We start from the raw sequence: 19,859 nt of genomic DNA, 5'->3' as shown, positions 1-19,859 counted from the left end.
GTTGTATTTTTTAAAAAATAAAGAATTTTTTTTAAATAGTGAAAGAATAAAGTTAAAATTTTATTATAAAATTTCATTTTTAATTGATAAAAGCCCAAATCTTATGTAAATTACATTTTAATTCTATAAACTAATACTAGGCATTAAACAATGTGAAGTTACAAAATCACATAGCAATTTTACTTAACTTTTTGCCAAATAGAAAAATCCAATAACTAAAATGTAAAAATTAGTAAAAAAATTGATATACTCAAATGTATTATTCTATCTTCTTAACATTGGATGATTTGCAACACTTATATATATATATATATATATATATATATGTGCATATGTGTTTACATGAACGATATACACATTTGTGTATTTTAATTAAAAAGTAAAAAATAATTAAAAAATACAAACCAAATATAAGTTGAATTTGATAATAAGATACATTGCATTATTATAAAAGTACAAATATTTTTGACAATGATATTTTAAAATGATTACATTATCATAATTAATAAATTATAACATTTCTACACAACCTCTTTTTATTTTTCTTTTTTCTTTTTTCTTATTACGGTTTTGGAAAAATAACAAAATTATAAGTTAAAAAGATATATCTGCAAGTTGAAGTACCAATTTAAAATGATATTGTGATGTAACTTGATTCGACATTTTTTTAACACTTGTTTTAAATTATAATCTATTATTGAGATATTTATTTGGGACTGTGCATGACTTGCTTTCCAAATTTTTAATTGTAATACAGAAACAAAAAAGCAAAACAAAGCAAAAACAAAAACATAAACTTAACACATTTATTGATTCTCATCACAATTCTCATTCAAAAAATCAACATGAAATTGAAACATTGTGTAATTTTTTGTTTTCTAGTAAATAAAAAAGTAGCAAGTAAATATTGTGTTGAACCAATCCTTATCAAAATTCATGTGTGTAAAATAAAAGAATTATGGAAACAGTATAGATCCAGAAAGATTGAATTGTGAAAGCACTACACATTTTCATTATGATTATACAATTTGAAGTGGCTCATAGAACCAGCCTTTTCAATCTTCGATATCAAAATTGTTTGTTAAAAAATTTGAGATTAAAAAATTATGTGGTGAATGATTGGAAGCAGTAATTTTGAAAAAAATGAAATAAAATAAAACATAAACAAGTAAACGCTAGAAGACTTCCAATTAGAACAAAACACATAAATGGTGAAAACGATTCAACACGACTTTAAAATCCCATGTTAATCTATTTTTATTTTTAAATTATTAGATAGCTAAATATGCAAATAGTAAAAAACATTCTCTTAATTCGTTTACGAATTAGAATTGTTTTTCAAAAACAAAGTTTACCAAACATTCTCAGTTTCACTGTTTTTTCTTTTTGAAAAAGAAAAAGAAAACAAAATATCAAAGAAAATATATATAATTTGACAGTTTTTGCAACAAGAAGTTTTTATTCTATTTTATTTATTTATTTTTTAATTTTAGTTTCAAAATATCAAACCATATTATAATTCTTACTTCGCAACCCTAATTATTTTAAATATTATTACAATAAATTCAATCAACCTGTTCAGAATGAAGGTATTTTTCATGATCATCTTGGAGAACACAAATACAATATTACATTGCAGCATTACCATGTTATATTTCAAATGTTGTATTCATTTTGTCCCCACAAAACAAAAAACATTTATTCTGTATATACATTTAAAAGTAGAAGTTATATTTTTATGTTGTAAACTTTCTGATTGTATACTCTAATCAAGAAAAGTCAAACACAACATTTTAAGAACATGTGGAAATGTGCCTCAAAATATTGTAGAACAACATCGAGTTATTATTTAAAAGCTTGTTGTAAGGCCCTTGATGGTTGTCTTGCAACATTGCAACACATGCACCACTCTTTTAAAGTTTTTGATTAGCAAGGAAGATCTTACATATATGTATTTTCATTTTTACAATATAGTCACCAATTAGGAAAACAATTTGACAAAACCAAGATTAAATGACATATTAATCCGAATTTTTAAGGCTTGTTGGAGTCCCAAGAAGTACAATACAAACCATCTTCCATAATGGTGCTCTTTACCACAAATATAATGAAGGAGAGTAATCCTTCATACAATAAATTTTATGAGATTTGGCATCTTTTTGGAATTATAAAAAAGATTTTCATGCACAATTGTTTTCAAAACAACTCAGAATATTGATGGCTTTATAAATCTTTCTATAAGTCATATTTTAGTTTATCATATATTTTATTTTGAGCAATTGAATACACATACAATTATTTACATCTTACTAAATTATTTTAAAAATGTATTTTTCTCTATAAAATTCTAAAAATGTAGTCAATTTAATGTATCTTTGTCACAATCTAATTAAATGAACTATAAAACTCTATTAGTTTTATTGAATAAAAATTTTACATGCTAAAATTTTATTAGTAAGTTTTCTTATGTTCCATATAACTACTAATAATTTATTTAAATTTAGTATAATTATTTTCTCTCAATAATATGTCTACATTTATGTAAGCTAATATACTTCTTTATTCAATTTTATTTCTTCCAATGCAATTAATATTTATGCAAGATATCCAGATCCCCAATAATGTCGAATTTTATTCTTGTTTTTCAAGGTACAACTTGCACTATAAAAACATTAGAATTTTAGATTCATTGTTAATTCTTAATGTGTAATTGATAAAAAGAATAATGCCTATATATATAAATAAATATTTCTATTATCTTGTAATGAGATTCTGAATATTTTTTGCATTAATCATGTATTAAACCATGAATTTTTTAAACTATTTATTTTTCATTACTTTAATCAATCTAATGCATTTTTTAATTACATTATATGGTAGTCAACTAATTCGTTTATTCATTAGGTATTCAATGATTTGATCAATTTCTTCAATATACATACTTAGGTTTAAAAATATTAGCAATGATATTACAAAAACAAACTAACAAACAAACAAATAAGTACATATAGTGTAAAAAAGAGAAAAATAATACTTTGAAGAGGTAGAAGATATATTTTTACTCTTGAAGAAGGTAACCAAGATTTTAAAACAAAAACCAATAAATTACAAACATTTATGAGTATGTTTGAAAGGATAACAAAGACAGAAGTGTCATGTGTGGCTTGAGAAAAGATGATTATTTTTAGGAGTTAGAGGTGCCATTTAAAAGATTTAGATATTATTGTCACATTATTCTGCTAAATGTAATTTTGAATTAGTTTTTTGAATTCAGTAAATAGAAAAATGTAACAGTACAAGCAGTGAAACTTTAATACATAATTAAGAAATTATTATTTTATACATAATTTCAACAAATTATTACATAATAATAATGATCATAATCATGAAGTATACATAAATTGGAGTAAATTTACAATTTTAAGTCAATTATAAAATGTTAATTTATTTTTAAAATGTTTGTACGACTTGTAATAAATACTGAAAAAAGAATCGAATTTGAGAAGTTTGTTTGCTTGGTGTGAAAAAATTTACATTGAATTGTGGTCTAAGTTCTGATTTGGAATATTTACTTTTTATTTTACTTTAATGAATATTATATATTATATATGTATGTATAAAATATTAGAAAAATAAAAATAAAAAACGAAACAAGAAGAAGAAGAAGAAGAAGAAGCTCTTGGACGTTATAGAACTTTGGACTATACATTTGTTGTTATATCATCATGTACAAAATGTATTATCAACAACCAAGAGAGTTTAGAAAATTGAGAACAACGCAACAACAACAACAACAACAACATGTAGTATTATTACTCACAAGAGGGAGGGGGGATGAATCCCAAGGAGACGGAAGGAATGTATGTGTGTATGACATTATTATTATTATTATTATTATTATTATTCATTATTTATTTATTATTCATGAAACCCAGAATAGGAAGGCACAAAAGGGGGGCCAAGGGCAACAAATAATGAACCCAAGTGTGGGAGGTGGTGGTGGGGGGTCCTACACTGGACGTGGACGAGGAACCTAATCCAGCGGCCCAGCGTGGCATCAGCATCTCTCATTCGGCTCTCATCACCGTGCCCCAACGACGCGCGAAACCAAGTACGGAACCAGGAAGCGGGTCGGTAGTGCACACGAATGTGTGCGCACCATGGACACCGTAACGGGGTCGGCAACTGTGCTTCGTGATGCAGGTGCTGCAGCCCAGTGACGAGGCAGGGGGAGGGGGGGGGGAGGGAGGCGTGGTTCCCCGCGTGGTTGTTGTTGGATGTCAGAAACAGGGCGGAAGCAGCATAGGAAAGGTGGGGGGGGTGCGTGGTCAGACCCTGTGAGGAGAGGAGGGCAAGGCAGACTAGACTGGAGTAGACTAGAGTAGCCCCATTAGGACTGTCTCATTCATTTCTTTCTTCTTCTTCGTCTCTCCTCTTTCTTGTGCGACTCACTGACTAGGGCTGCATTTGTATGTGAACAGACCCCGCCCTCCTCCTCCAGCAGCATTGTGTTCCCCCCCCCCCCACCTCCCTCCTTCCCCACTCTCATTCCCATTCCGCTGCTGCAAACCGGGGCCTCGCTCGCTCGCTTGGGAGCTCTGTTTTCTCCTCCCTCCTGCCTCACTCCTCCACACCTCGCCCCTCGTCGCGAGGGGGCTGGACTCCTCCTCCTCCTTTGGGGGTACTTCTCCTGCGAAGACACTTTTCCCTCTTCTGAGCTCCCTTGGTCGCAGGATAATGATGAGGTGAGAGTGGCGCAGGATAATGATGTGGTGAGAGTGGAGGAGGGTAGTAGGTGGAGCAGGCAGGGAGGGAGGTCGAGCGGGCGGGCGGGGGGAGAAGTCGGGTTGTGGTTCTGTGGTGGTGGATTGTCGCTGAGCATGGTCAGGTGGAGGAGGGCCTGGTGGGGGCGAAGTGTTGTGTGAGCCGGTGAGGAAGGGGCGGGGGCTCTAGAGACGAAACGGAATCGGAGGTTAGGCTTTTACGGGTGATCTCTCTCTCTCTCTCTCTCTCTCTCTCTCTCAATATATATATACATATATATATATCGGGGGTGGCGGTTGGCGGTTGGCGGAGGGAGCTGAGAGTAGGTTTGGGGGCAGGGGATGTGTAGTGAGAGAGGTGGTTAGCCACTGTGAAGGATCGCAGTGACTGGGGTGGTGGAGGTGGTACGTTGCGCGCGGGGACGTTTTAGACGATTTTAGTTTTGGTCCGTGCTGGCGGACGGGTGTGAGGTTGCGAGTGATGTAGTACTGCCGCTTAAGGAATCGTCAGAGAACCAGAGATTGAGGGGGAGGATCAAGGTGGCAATGACGCGTTCACCGCGATGATAGCCATGTTTGACGCGGTAGTGTAGCCGTTGCTTGCATTGTGGTGAGGAGAATGTTTTAGATGAATTATGTCTTCACCGGATGCCTTTGAGTGCGCACTCCGAAGTCGAGGCTTTTGAGGGCACTTGGAGACGTGGCGTGGCGTGGTGTGGGAAGTTTCGTTGCAAACCTATCGACATGGTTGTGCGGGAAAGGAAGATGAGCAGAAGAGACGTGGTTGTGTCGCCTCAGAAAATTGAACTAGCATTGGGGCTTGCTGGCCTGCTCGCGCTTAGTTGCGGGTTCCCTAGGACTGTTTGCAGGTATTTCTACCAGCCTTGAACTATGATTGTATGGCACGGTCATTACCAACCATTTCGCATCCCGTATGTTGGCTTCTGAAAATCTGGCAATGGTCTTTGTGTTGTACGTTGTCAGAATTTTCAACCAACTTACCATTTTCAAAGCTTCGCAGTGGCAGAAACCATTCGTTTTTCAATTTAACAATATTATACGATTTTATGTTTTTAGGTTGTGTAGGAACACTCTGCCCGAAGTGATTGATTTTTCTGTTGGTTTGCAAGTTATGGAATGCTTCTGCACATCTGCTTTGTTGCAGTTTGTAGAAGTGATCAGGTCTTTTCGTTATTTTACACTTACAGTGCGTGCCTTTATTAAGTGTTATCTTGTATTCCCCGACGGACTTGTTTAACTAGACATTGATTAAAATGTCGACTTTATAAGTTTTTTGTGGAACTGGTTCTGCAGTATGTGATCGATGCAGAAGTGTGTGTCCTCATTGCAAGTCTATGTTTCTCTTGCTTTGTTATTTGATTGTCGAACTGAACCTTTTCGTTTGAGGTGTGTGTGTGCGTTTTTATTTATTTATTTATTTATTATTATTATTATTTTTATTGGAGTAAAAACATGCTTCGTTATCCAAACTAGTGTTGCCGCGAATCGTCTTATTGATGGTTTAGGTCTTTCGAAGTGAGCCCTTGTATGCCCCACTGGGACCGGAGATTTTCTTGGTTGTCTTGTTGCAATTGTGGATGACCATGATGACAAATTTTCTCTGAAGGAGGATGGTTTTGGAGATCCGTCTTAAGCGTCCATTCTGTATCTACAGTGGATTGTGCTCGATCATTATTATTATTATTGATTATTTTAATTTATTTTCTCTGATATATTTTTATTGTCCTCTCGCATCTCTTTCTCTTTTATGTAGTAATGAAAAACATCCGTTTGTTAATCAGTAATTGCGGATTCTTGGCCGTGATGACATTATGAAGTTCTCTATACTATTTATTACTTATAATTGTTTACAATGTATTTTATTAGCTTTTATCTATGTGTATGAATCGGAAGTTTGTGACCAGCGCTTAACATATTACTTACCATATTTAGCACAATTTCCGACTTACACGAATTTTAACTGCTTGCAGTATGTTTCAGTTTAGTCTTTTTCTCTGTCTCTTTATTTCATATTCTTCGCTTTTGTCGGGGTAATCTTTTTGCTCGACTCTCACTCTCGTGCTTGATGGGTTACATTACATTGTTCTTTCTGCTGCATCCTTTTAGTGTTTGATAGGATCGTTTCGTTGAAGATAATGTAAAATATTTTATTAAGCTTCACGCATTTCCTTAATTTTGTTAGTCTCTTCTTCATGATTCTATCTTCCTTGGTACTGATTATCATGTCGTCTGTTGACCTCAATGCAGGGAAAGATGTTTTGGGATGAAAGAGTACATTCCTTTTTGATTACATTCGTGAAATTCTTGGATTTCAGAGTCAAATAGAACGTCGGGTAAAGGAAATCATCCACACTTCAATGCTCATTTGCTGGAGATCTTAGTTAGAACTGCTTCAACATGATAGTTATCAGGGTTTTCATGAAAACCTCAGTTTATACTTCATAGTTGAACATCAAGTCGACATTGCATAATCAGGAGGCTTGAAGACGAGATAGTGCCTAATCTCTAGAGCTCCGTTGGTGATACCAACAATCACTCTATGGGATACATGTGTACATAATAGTTCAATTGGAAGGATCTAGGCTCATGCAGTGTTTACGTCTTCTGCTTCGGTGTAACTATTTCCATGGCTTCGCAAGGTCTGAGACACTTTGTGGACTGGGAGGAACAATTTATTTCACATGACAGAGGGAGTCGTGTGGTTCACTACTACCTGAGGGATCGCCATGGCCAGAGCTCGCTGGCTGTGGTCGGAACAGAGCGAAGCCTTCGACACATGGTGTATGTCGTGTGCGATGACTTCCTACCTCTTGCTGGTCTGGACAAAACAACAACCTCCGCATTCAAATGGAGGGCTCGTCGTGAAGTTGTGGAGTGGCTCCAGACTTTGCTGTCAAAAACTCGCTCAGCTTCTTCTGAACAATTTCTTAACTCAGGTATTTGATTTAGACCTTGTCGTTTGTCTAACTTAGACCGTTTTCAAAGGCGGCCCCTTCATAAGTCGAAGGTATGAGATTGGTTGCAATTCATGTCTTGCTTTCACGTACAAATGTTTTTAATGTATTTTCATATTATTTATTGATTTTTCTATACTAGTGCTAGTGCGAATGTCCTAATATTTTTAGGAATACAGGGTCTCCAAGCACGGAACCAGCATCTTCTGAAGTCGATGCTGTGATGGAGGACACTGATGAAGCCTTGGAAAGTGGTCAGGAAGAAAGAAGTCGCGGCTACCTTGTACGTCAATTCACCTGTTTCTGGCCACTGTTCTTCAACACGTATCCTTCTTTTTTCTTCTACTTTCTTTTCTTTAGGGGGGGGGAGGGGGACATTTGCTTTTGTTGACTTGTTTCATTAGTGTGTGATCTAGGTTTGTGACGAAAGCATATGCAGAATTTCGTGCTAAGACCGTGGTCAAGAGTGTTATTGGTGTAAAGTACTGTCTGTGTTAACACGAAATTAATTGAGGTGATACAGGAACGTGATGTGAGACGTCAAGTGAATGTCGAAAAAGGGGAATTTTTGTGGGGACCCAGCATCTGGCGCAAACGCCTCCGGCATTTTCAATCTTTTATTCGCAACGGCATCACTATTTCGGTACATTATTTTATTTGATTTTGAGTGAAATACACCGTTGTCCAGGCTTATATGCTGAATTACGTACTGGGTCTAGATTATTGTTACTAAATTTTTCATTGTAATGCAATTAATTGTAGACCCTTGTTTGCAGGTGCATGATTTTGTTTATGTGTTGACCGAAGAGGAACGCCATATTGCTTACGTTGAGGACATGTATGAAGATAGAAAAATGAAAAAAAAGTTGCGAGTTCGGTGGTTCCATAAAACAAATGAGTTAGCTTGCAAAATCCCTCCTCCTGCCCCACATGTTCGAGAGGTGTTTTACACGTCTTTTCCTCAGGTTTTGAGTGTTGAATGTGTGGATGGTGTAGCAACAATTCTAAATCCAGATCACTTCGAGTCATGTACCAAAGTGTTGCACATGGACGCTCTTACGCACATTCATTTGTGTTCCCGCCAGTTTGACAGCAGTGAAGGTATCAAGCCTTTTAGTATACAGGAGGTGAAGGGATACTGGCAACAAGAAATTTTATCTTATATTGGTGTGAAAGCTCCTTCAGGATTGACTTGGTCTCTTTCACACCCTGAGCCTGGAAGTGAAGATCTTGAAATGGACGAGGAAGAAGAAGCTGAGCCAGGGAATGTCATAAGGCGTGGACCACGGACTGCGAGGTCCACTAGACGGAGAGTAGGGTTTAGTTCTCGAATGCGAGGTGGAGATTCTGGAAATGTTTCTACATGGGTAACCTCCCCGGTAGAGAGGACATGCGGAACTGGTGACGGAGCTGTTGTCGCGGATGATGCAGAACATACTTTAATTGATGACGTGAAACCTCCTTCTAGAGGGAGAGTTGACAAAATTGAGGAAGGAGTGAGCTCCTTTGAGCATCGACTTGATTTAAAAGTTGGTGATGAAATTGAAATACTATCTCAAGACAGTGGATTGCGAGGTTGCTGGTTTAAAGCAACAATCACGAGAAGAGTGTCGAAACGTTTGAAAGTGCGATATGAGAAGCTGCAGAATGAAGATGGTGAAGGAAATCTTGAGGTAAAATACTTGATTTCAGTTTACTCCGGGTTTCACATTTCACGGATAGTAAGAAGTTGATTTTCAATAGCTAACGGTGAAATTACTAACGCTGATTAATTTTTCCTACTCATTCTGCTCTTTGATTTTTGCAGGAATGGGTTTCTGCTTGGCGATTGGCAGGGCCTGACAAGTCGGGGATGCGTGTGGCCGGCAGAACAACTGTCCGGCCTTTTGCTTCATTTAATGTGTCTCCTGGAGAATGTAATATTGGGCAAGCTGTTGATGCATGGTGGAACGATGGATGGTGGGAAGGGATTATAATCAACAAAGAGCCTCCTGGTGATTTTCAAGTTTATTTCCCAGGTATCCAATTGATTGTGTTTTCAAGCAGGGAACGTGGTAGATTTACTATTACTTCTAGTGTTTTCTGGAACGGGCTGTACGTCGCCCTTCCTACCCTTATTTCCTCCCTGGCTCTCTGTATCGTATTACGGGTGCTGCAGTGTTCCACCAGTGGTAGTAGTGGAAACATATATTGTATCGCTTGTGAAGAATTTGCTAATTTCCTTATGTGTTAATACAGGAGAAGGAGATTTGTCTTCTTTTAAAATAGAAGATTTACGGACATCAAGGGATTGGGTAAACGATTCATGGATCGACCTTCTCTGCAATCCTGATGCAGCCAAAGTAGCCGCACATCTTAAACCTGAGACACCTCGAATTGTAAATGAAGTTCGAACATCCACCGTGAAGCAACAGCCTCGTGCTGTTCCAGTTCCATTGAAGGTACTATAAGAAATTACTTGTAGATTAATATTACATTACTTAGGGAGGATGGCTATAATTTTGTTGCAGAGGTTAATGGTTTCCTTTTTGTACCTCTAGACTACTCCATGACTGAAGAAACACTGTTTTTGCACGGTTAAATTCAATTTTATTGTCATGGACTTGACCTCTTGGTGGTACTTCCACTATAACTTTCTCAGACTGCGTCGTGCTAGCATCTCGTTCACCGGGAAAGTTCAAGATTGTGAATCCTATTTAACCTCACGAGGTTGTTGATAACCTTCGTTGAAGTTTCACTTGTTTTCTCGTTCCACTGTAGTGGATATCAGAGGTTGTAGAGTAGTTTGGTGGTCCAGAACTCGAAAATGAACTCAGGCTGTACATTGTAATTAGTCAATGAAAATATCCTACAATCATGCCCATTTCCGCCCAAGCAACTGGCTAAATTTCAAGAATGCATTGACCAAACACAATCAAATAAACTTAAACCTTTCAATTCATTTGGGGCTTACACAAGTGACACTTTGCTGATGAGCTATGTTATTGTAGTTGTTGAGATTTGTTTATGTGGGTTTTCATTAAATGTGTATTGACTTGTAGAAATGCATGTGAGTTGGGGCAGAGTGACTCCTTTCTCTATTTTCCATCTTACTTTTGTTTAATGCTATGATGAATTACAACTTTATCTCAATTTTCAGATGTTTGAGTGATAGTTTCATTCAAATGCTTTAAAAATCAAATTGTAAGCAACTCAAAAAACATATTTTCTATTTCAAATAATGTTAAGGTAGTACATTACAAAATTGTTAAAAGAATCGTCAAACTACATATTTTTAAAATATTGAATAGAAAGTTACTAATTTTTATTGTATGTAAATATATATAATGAAGGGAAACATAAACATAAATGGATTTTAAGGAGTAAAAGAAACATTAGAACAATTTATTAAAATGGGGACATCAGACTAAAAAATTAACTGAAGAGAATGTTCAACAAATGCTATAAATAAAGTAATTATACTAATTGGTACAATAACTAGAGAGAATGTCCTTTTGATCATTTTACACTAACATCATTTGGTTAGAGTTTGGGTGTAATTAATTTTTATAATCATCAGATCAACAAAAGAGTAGACAGACGCATTAGTGAAGCTTTTTCAAATTAAATAATGTACTTAACAGGTATATGTTTTTTTCTTACCTCTAACTAACATATACATATATGAGCAATATGCATTTATACACGAATATTGTCCAATATTTTATTTCAAAATCAATCACTATTTTTTCATTGTTTAACTATAATAGTTTCAGTAGCAAGGAGAAAATTATTGAATTGTTGTGGTCGAAATTCTGTTTGTAGCACATAATGAAATACCAACATGACTTCCTCACTCATACTGTGTAAACAATTTGCCAGCAATATTACTGATTACTCTATCATCCGACAAATGGCCCAATTACCATTCACATGTCTTCTAGAAGTTGTTTCCCTTGAGAGTGCATACGAAACATATTTTCACATGTTCAGCTAGAATACAAATTGCAAAAAAAGAAAATGTGTGTGAATTGGTCTGATTTGCAGCCAAACGGAATGCGCCTCTTTGGGCTACTGATCGCCAGCAACCGACTAAATTAGACACAACATTGTGATGATTACAGAGATGTAATCAGGAGGGTACAATCACGGTGAACAACAGGGTCTATTAATATTCAATTGTTTCCATCCAGATAATCAATCAAAAGTGTAGAAATGGACCGAAAAAATCCATTTCAAATCTGCTGGTGTAACAGGGGACCACACAACAGTAGAACACACCGATGGCGAATGAAATGAATTCAATTTCATATCCAGTTCAGCTCCACAAAAACGCTAAGCTACGTATGAATGATTCCTACATTTACCACTCTCTCGGACGAAGGTCGAGGTTAGTTTGAATTCACCAGCTCCACAATAGGTAACCTAAATAGTACAACCCCCACAAGGATCATTCTCGCCACAAAGCCATCGTGGACGTCTGTTACAATAGCGACCATAACCGAAAGCAGGCGTAGCCAAAATTCTCAGGGGATGCTAAGTTAACATCGTGTTCCCCTGAGAACTACGATGCTAAGTTCTATAGCATCAATGTTTAGTTAGGCTTCCTAGACTAATGGCACAAATCAAAAAGGTCCAGTGGTAAAAGAGTTAAATAACCGTCAAACCGGGCACGTTTCTAAGTCCCATCATGCCAACGGTCTTTTTCAGCAACGCTGGTGGTTGCCTTAGGCCTAGTGTAGAGCTAAACAAGTTTGCTCGCTTCACGAGTGTCTGTTTGTCCCACTTTAAGAGTCTACATGAATTGTAGTAACCCAACCATGCTTGATATGCTTTGCTCTTTGTATCTTCATCAATATATCCCAAAGCTTTGTTCACCTGAACAACGATTACAGTTAGAAATTCCGCTCATGTGATGTATTTCTTCTGCATCCAAACAGAACAAGTTGGTTGCATTGTCCCGATCAAGGCAAGTATCACCATGCATCTTATTTTCACAATTATGTGATAGCATTTGAAATGGAATATACAATTCCAACCAGAGCCTTACATACGTTTAAGTTCCAACTATTCTTTAAAACTGTCATGCGCAGAAAAATTGGGCTAAGATTTTGAATTCAATCAAGTACAAACCTTTGCTTCAATATCCGGAGAGACTTCCGTGCCCTTGGATTGAGTGATTGTAATGTCATTCAAAGACCTCAAGAACACCTCCTCCCAGGGCGTCAACAGAAGCAGTCCTCGCCCTTCCTTACCGGCTCGACCTGTGCGACCAAGTCTGTGAATGTACTGCTCTCGACTTGCTGGTGTTCCAACCTGCATGTCACCATCCAACATACTGAATATAGATGCTCATAAATCTTCAGAGATGATGGTTCAAGAAAAACTGAATAATAAATAATCCCTCCATGTGCAGAGCAAATAGAGGGATGGCATCTTGTGGCAGAAGTTTACGGTCACGGATGAACCGTTTTACACACTCAATGCAGTTCTCTGATTTCCGCAACGAGGATAGTGACACTCAACAGTCTTAAAGCGATTCCTCAAAAATAAGAGAAGACACATGTATTAGAAGATGCTTAAGGTCTAGGAACTAAGGGAACTTAGCATGACCAGAAAAACGTACCTGAACAACAAACGTGACGTCTGGATAATCAACACCTCGGGCTGAAACATCAGATGTAAACATGATGACGCCACCAGGGTGATTACGAAATTCATTTGATGCTTTGGTTCGGAAAGACTGCGACTTCCGAGAGTGAATCTCAAGGGTGTTCATACCAAGTTTCTTGTAAAATTCCGCAAACAAGGCTGTACATTTGGCTGAAGTGCAGAAGACTAGGACCTGTAAAGATTTGAAAAGGAAAAAAAATGTCAACAGACTTGATCAACCAACTTAGAAGAATGCACAACAGATAGTACATAACCTGAACGTACTTCTGATCAATACATAAAACTTCAGAAAGCCATCAACTAGCACCCTAACATGAAACATCATGCTTCACTCACCACTATTCTTATACTTTCTAATCGGTAAGGGAGTGAGAGGACAAGAGGAGACCTTGAAATCGGGGTCTTCAACTGCGTGCTCCTTCAGCAAAGCATAGAGAATTGACAATTGCTTCTCTAAAGGTACAAGAAGATACTCTTGTTGGACCTGGAAATACACGAGAACATTGAGAAGAATAAATGCATTTGATTCCAAACGGTTCAATACATTTGTCTTGATTCAACGCAAATCGGCCTTTTGAACGATTATATATGGCTTTACTCCTTAGACTAAGCATCTCAACCGTATGAAATATGCGAAACTAACCTTCATATGAGTCTCAACGTTGTCCTCTCCGACAGTATCAATATACGTATAGCCTTTCTTCAAGGCAATTTCACACATGCTTTTCACCTAAAGTATCACCACAGGAATTTAGAACTTTGAACAAGAGACACTGCAGCATTCTCTAACGCAGTCTAGAACACTTCCTAGTTCGATAGCATTAATTTGGCATTTGATTTGCATTACACGTGATCTCTTTTTATGAAACTAAAAAATCATGATTTGATTTCTCAGCAACAATCGATCATATAGAAATGATCGAGGTATTAGAGAGAAAACAGTAAGAATTCGGTATATAGTCTAAACAATAAGGCACGACAGAAAGGAACGCACAAGAGAACCTCATTAGGAACAGTTGCTGAGAATAAGAGAGTTTGTCTCTCCGTTGGCAACGCTTTGATGATGCCATTCAAACTTTTTCTGAATCCCATGTCCAATAGCTGATCGGCTTCATCCAGTATTAAAACTTTAAGGTCTTCTAACTGACTTCGGACAGCTCGATCACTTTGAATATGGTCGAGCAGCCTTCCCGGAGTTCCAACCAGAATCTACAAAAAGAATAGAGACGACGGTATAAGGATAAGGTTATGCCATGCCAAATTGGTACGTCTAGCAATCTGAACAATTGATGACTCTTTTTGGAACTTCTTTGTTATGCACAATCCTGCTAAAAAACCAGATACCGCAGAGGGGCAAGATAGCTGTGTCGAAATTTGACATTTTTACTACTTGCACTATCACTTGCGGTTTAAAGAAAGTTATCTGACTCTACTTACTTGACATGGTGATCTCTGAAGCCTCGCACTCTCCGTGGCCATGTTAGTGCCTCCAATGACGACTTGCACTCCTAAATCACGGTGGAATGTAGTTAACATCTTAGCTTCGGCGGCAACTTGAGTAGCCAATTCTCGAGTCGGGCAAATGGCTAAAACATTAATTGAATTCCTCTTCACTTTCCTAGATCCTTCTCGTAGGATAGACTCAATAGCTGGCAACTGCACAACATCGACAAGCACTGAGCTTCGAGAATAGACTTTCTGCAATGAATGATGCCCATGACTAATTCCAGACGTCATAAAATTAAAATATAGTAACACAACAGAATTGATGAGTGAAAAAGTCTAGACCGAATTACTATAGACTAGTCGAGACGTTTACCAGAAAAGCAACAGTTTTGCCAGTGCCCGTTTTCGCTCTAGCTAGCACGTCCGTTCCTGTGCCAGCCAAACATAATAAAATCAAATCATACAACTTGACAGAGAGAATCAAGACCGTAATAATCAACCGTAAATATCTCCATCTCAGATACAACGAAACCTGAGTAATTAGAGGTCAATCACCTTTAAGAATTACTGGTAATGTCTCGTTCTGAACAACTGTCATGGTGTCAAATCCAGCCACCTCATGTAGAGCTTTAAGGGAAAGTGGAGATATCTTAAAGTTGTCAAACCTGTCACACACCAGCACTGTCACATTAACACATGACATTGACTTTCCCAAACTAAGCAACAGGTCACAAAAATAAACAACATTCAAAACGAACTATGTACAACATTCAACATTCACGAAAAATACAAAGGTAGGTTGGGGATAAAATCCTTCGTTTTGCGTACAGCTTCACATTACCTGGTTTTTGATAAATGAGAAGCAGTTTTTTCTTCTATGACCAGGGGTTCTTCGTCACTGCTTTCTGGTGACTCTTTTAACTTCTTACGCTGTACAACATCATCGGCAAGAGGCATGTCCGTGTCTACAATTACTGGTACAGGACCACTACGACGTTTGCTTGAGCCTGTACAGTCATGTTCCAAGATACATGATCATTTAAATCAAGTGGTACTTAGCTGCTGTTAAGAAACCTGAAGTTAAATGACATTTCGGACTAGTTCATTTCCGACAAACTCAAGGGAGCTCCTAAAAAATATCATGCTGACGTTAAATGTACACCACCTAACACGAGAAATTACCGTTTCTTTTGCCATTGCTCGAAGAGGATCCTCCAAAACTCCCTCCCACAAAATTGCCTTGACCGCCAGCCTTCGGCAAAAACCTTGCGGAAGGCTTCGGTTCAGTTCTCGTAACAGCACCATCTTCCTCTGTCCACAATTCCACGGCTCCTGGTTTTACGAATCTGCTAGCAAGTGCTCTAACCTGAGGATCCTGGCGAGCTGGAGGAAGAGGAGACGCAGGTGATGAAGAACGTGGCTCCCACGGCTTCTCTAGCACTGGGGCAACACCCATGGCCTCATTGCGGCGACGCTCGTCAAACAATTGCTTCTCGCGTGCAAGCCGAGCCTTCTCGGCCTCTTTTTCTTTCTTCTTCTGCGCATATCTCCACTGCCATTTGCTAACGCCACCAGGAAACGTTCTCTTTCCACCGCCCATAGCTCGGGCACCTTCCACAGAAGGCATGGTGTCTGACATTGTCCCCTGCCCGTCTAAAATCAAGGTTTGCAGAGGCTGAAGCTTTGGTCGTAAGCTGACACCCTCAAAAAAAGAAGCCCCAGAACTTTGTAGCGGGGATCTAAAGACGGGAACACGGCCAATGGATAAACGTGCCACGAATCTACCTACACTCGGAGGCGGTCGCGTAAGGTGGGGTTGCTGGACCACAAACGGTCCACTAATGGCACGGGAAAGAATTCTTGCCCCGGCCATACAATTCGTCTTGATGTCCAAAATCCTGTCTCAAATCTGCAGTCCAGGAACCACATATTACAGTTGTACACACAAAGACTGTTTCAGACTACTGACCGTGGCAAAATCATCCTCTGGACACTTGGTCTCGACATTTGAAAGTAAGCTGTAATTAAAAAGGACTTGCATGGTCCAACTCTGAGACTCCAATTCTGAAGCCCAGATAATTACTAACCTTCAAAAGAAGACGACAAGAAGTACCACAACTGTCCTAATTCTTAGCAGAGTCCATCTGAAGCCACATATTATTAGCCAGGAACCGGGAAATATGATCATAGAAGCACACAGTTGACAGTGAAGATGAAAAAAAAAAAAAAAAATAAAAAAAATAAATCTAATTACAGTAATTTGGGACAGAAATTCTGGCAGTCGATCGAATACTTAAAAGAAAGTGAGTAATCTAATTGGCACCGATCTGGCTTGGCTTTGAGTCACATTCCTACAGAAGTCTAAGTGCCATACGGTCTTAAATATTGAGTTTAAAACAAAAACCTAGGTGCAGAAACACCACAGACCCAGGCAAGGCACAAACAATTCTTAAAATTAATCAAGTGAGAAAAACGGGAACCGATTATCCTCGAACCCTACCTACAATCCTCAGAATTAGCTTAATGATGGCTAATTGAAACACTATACGCAAAATAGCAAGTGCAACTCACCCTCATAGACAACACATCCATACAAAGCCTCGAGCCCACGAAGTCGAATGCGACAGAGGCTTGAACGCTACGAAGCGGCAATAAGGCAAAATAATTCACCACCCTAATCGCTTCGCCAGTACAAAGAAATTCCAGAATCTCGCTGAGGTCGAAGAGCCAGGATATTATCCAAAATCTAAACCGGAACCAAAACCAGACGTCCACGAAAAACCGAACAGCTTAACAGTTCAACACAACGCGATTCTCACCGACAATGCAGCGCTAAAGAGCTTCAGGAAATCGAAAGGACTTAGGACAAGCAGAGTGAAAGCTCAACCTGCATGACCTTCAAGGATGACGCCAAACGAAGCCTGCGTAGGGTTTTTAGGGTTTAAACTTTAACAGCTCAGAAACAAGCGGCTGCGAACACCTCAAGATATTTCCAACCTTTAATGCGATACTCGTATTTCCTTTAGGGCATATAACGTATACACACATGTACAATTTCAGTTGTACTTAACGGATACTAATACGTATATTAATACGGTGTCACTGATTTGGGTCAATTAATAATTTGGGTTTGTTTATTTTTATGTTTATGTTAATTTTTATTTTTGTAACTTTTTGAGGTTTTGAAATCTATTCAGTTGACGCGAGCACCTCAACCGTTCTAGCCTATCTTTTTTTCTTTTCTTTTCCTTCTGATAATCTTCTCGTTTTTTCTTTTTCTTTTTCCCTTTTCACTAATTTTTTTGGGGCTTTTTCTACTTCAAGAATAGAAGAATAGTCACGATCAGGCGGACAAGCGGAGATTTTTGCGGTAAAATACTCTTACATTTTTTGATTTTTTTTGATGGTTTCCTGTTTTTGAAGATTTACATTTGGCTTTTTTTCGGAGGAATAAAACCTTTTTGCAAACTTGCGGTGAAAACAGTTTGGCGTATGTGTGAAGTGCGGTTGGTGATGGCACTAGATAGAAACAACTGGAAGCGAGGAATGCACTGCGTAGCTTGCTAATCTTTACCAGGAATATCAGCTTGCATACTGTTTTCTGGATCTTGTGTTCATGGGAGTGGCACAGCGGAGGCTTTGTGCCGTTGGGCCCTTTTCCTTGGGTTTTCCTTGAGTTTTCCTTGAGGTGTTGAGAGTTGCTGATCAGTTGACGCGAGCACCCAAGTGAGCGATCAGGTGGTTGTAGTGGAATATTTCCAGCCTTGCAAGTCGCTGGAGTGCATGGGAACCCCGGGTTTGGTGACAGTTGTTAGGATAATTGGGTACCAGTTCCTTGGTGAAATCCAATCTCGTTGGGTCTTGTTGGTGTGTAATCTTATCATCACCGATGTGCCTTGATGATTTCACACTCTGGTGGAAACAGTTTTAGAGCACTCGCGTGGAAAATTGGGAGAAGTTTCTGGTTGTCACTTTTGTTGGTGGAATAAAGGTTGGATAACCATAATCAAGGAGTGCCGGGATCAGTTTAGGTTCTGGCACAAGTGCTTCTGGTTTCTGGGGATGAGGCGAGAAGAAGTGTAGCAGGCAAAGATAATATATTCATGTTCCCTTCCTTTTGTAGCATTTTTCTCAGTTTTGTCAACTTCTTATTTCTCATCCAGAGAAGGCCTTCTCGTTTCTGCAATGGAATTGGTACCCATGACGCCGTATCATTCCTTCATAGGAGGCAAGGTTTTCTTCTGAGGTTGCGTCACCGGATTGTTCCTCGATATACAGGACGAAGCTTAGATTGCATTACTTTGTACGGGAGTCTTTCATGTAGTGGTGTCGGTGAATTTGAGTAAGGAAGAGGTGCAGGTGATTCGGAGAAAATGTACTTCTGGAGGCGATATTATGTTGTGGTTGTGGCTGCTTGTTTGGATTACCGGGCATTTATGGACACCGCATACGATGGACCTGTGATAAGGAGGAAACATGGGTGGATGACAGGAGGTGCTGCAAGTGCGATCGAGCGTCGTTAATGAACGGAATAAATTTTTCGACAACGAAATCAAGGCTACTGGAGTGAAGGGAGGCCTTAAAGCAAACTGGGTGAAGCGTCGACGTCTGGTGGTGAAAGGGAGCGGGTGCGGAGTTGTTCGATGCTACGTTCGTGGTTGTGAAGTTGGTGTGTATCTTGAGGACTTCATGTATTTATGGAAAACAGGTGGAACTCGCTGGTGGTGTAAAGTGCGACCAGTCTGCGGCAGCTCCCGTGACTGTGGATTTTTTCTTGTTGTAGGATATCTTCCGAGGAGGACGATGTCATAGATGCCGAGAGTTAAATGAGTACATTGACGGTGTCGGATCCCAAGAAAATTTCGGAGGTCTAGATGGAGTCGGGAGCACTAGAGCTGCATGTTTCTAGTGGAAGTTGTTTTACTGTAGCCGAGGTTCTACGTTTCGGTTTCTCCTTCCGAATGCGTGACGTAGCTGCAATGAATTATGGCCGGATTGTGGTTCGAATTAGAGGGCGGAGCTT

The 19,859-nt window shown here is 38.6% G+C and overlaps 2 protein-coding genes and 2 long non-coding RNA genes across 10 annotated transcripts; 3 read left to right on the top strand and 1 right to left on the bottom strand.

Annotated features, from left to right (window-relative positions):
* The first annotated feature begins 442 nt into the window (after positions 1-442).
* On the top strand, positions 443-3,296 carry LOC141044702 (uncharacterized). 2 transcript variants are annotated; one of them, XR_012216365.2, is made up of 3 exons: positions 504-2,454; positions 2,612-2,649; positions 2,905-3,296. It is a non-coding gene; the product is annotated as an uncharacterized LOC141044702 (long non-coding RNA). The 2 variants fall into 2 exon arrangements; XR_012216364.2 differs by having other exon boundaries at positions 443-2,649.
* A 1,059-nt stretch (positions 3,297-4,355) lies between these two features.
* Positions 4,356-10,378, top strand: LOC112274267 (uncharacterized). 2 transcript variants are annotated; one of them, XM_024503588.3, is made up of 8 exons: positions 4,504-5,632; positions 7,032-7,720; positions 7,918-8,021; positions 8,262-8,381; positions 8,515-8,679; positions 8,824-9,411; positions 9,546-9,756; positions 9,977-10,378. In XM_024503588.3, exons 2-8 carry the CDS (start codon positions 7,411-7,413, stop codon positions 10,186-10,188), a joined length of 1,710 nt encoding a protein of 569 aa, XP_024359356.1. In that variant the 5' UTR covers positions 4,504-5,632; positions 7,032-7,410; the 3' UTR covers positions 10,189-10,378. The 2 variants fall into 2 exon arrangements, with proteins under 2 accessions (XP_024359355.1, XP_024359356.1); XM_024503587.3 differs by having other exon boundaries at positions 4,356-5,632; positions 8,515-9,411.
* Positions 10,379-12,001: 1,623 nt separating this feature from the next.
* LOC112274341 (DEAD-box ATP-dependent RNA helicase 26) lies at positions 12,002-17,817 on the bottom strand. Of its 5 annotated transcripts, none has more exons than XM_090245657.1 (13): positions 17,724-17,755; positions 16,924-16,980; positions 16,019-16,745; positions 15,678-15,843; positions 15,392-15,501; positions 15,210-15,265; positions 14,828-15,046; positions 14,393-14,599; positions 14,034-14,120; positions 13,779-13,874; positions 13,344-13,562; positions 12,851-13,033; positions 12,002-12,595 (listed from the first exon to the last, which is right to left on the bottom strand). In XM_090245657.1, exons 3-13 carry the CDS (start codon positions 16,707-16,709, stop codon positions 12,368-12,370), a joined length of 2,262 nt encoding a protein of 753 aa, XP_090101783.1. In that variant the 5' UTR covers positions 16,710-16,745; positions 16,924-16,980; positions 17,724-17,755; the 3' UTR covers positions 12,002-12,367. The 5 variants fall into 5 exon arrangements, with proteins under 5 accessions (XP_090101783.1, XP_024359525.1, XP_024359526.1 ...); XM_024503757.3 differs by having other exon boundaries at positions 17,408-17,737; XM_024503758.3 differs by lacking the exon at positions 16,924-16,980 and having other exon boundaries at positions 17,724-17,817.
* Positions 12,547-13,036, top strand: LOC141044683 (uncharacterized). The gene is made up of 2 exons (XR_012216333.1): positions 12,547-12,686; positions 12,811-13,036. It is a non-coding gene; the product is annotated as an uncharacterized LOC141044683 (long non-coding RNA).
* Positions 17,818-19,859: the final 2,042 nt, after the last annotated feature.

Source organism: Physcomitrium patens, chromosome 21, assembly GCF_059467195.1.
Source record: "Physcomitrium patens ecotype Gransden chromosome 21, ASM5946719v1, whole genome shotgun sequence".
Lineage (NCBI taxonomy): Eukaryota > Viridiplantae > Streptophyta > Bryopsida > Funariales > Funariaceae > Physcomitrium > Physcomitrium patens.
The sequence above is the reverse complement of the archived record's forward strand: the minus strand, read 5'-3'. Positions and strand labels throughout refer to the sequence as shown.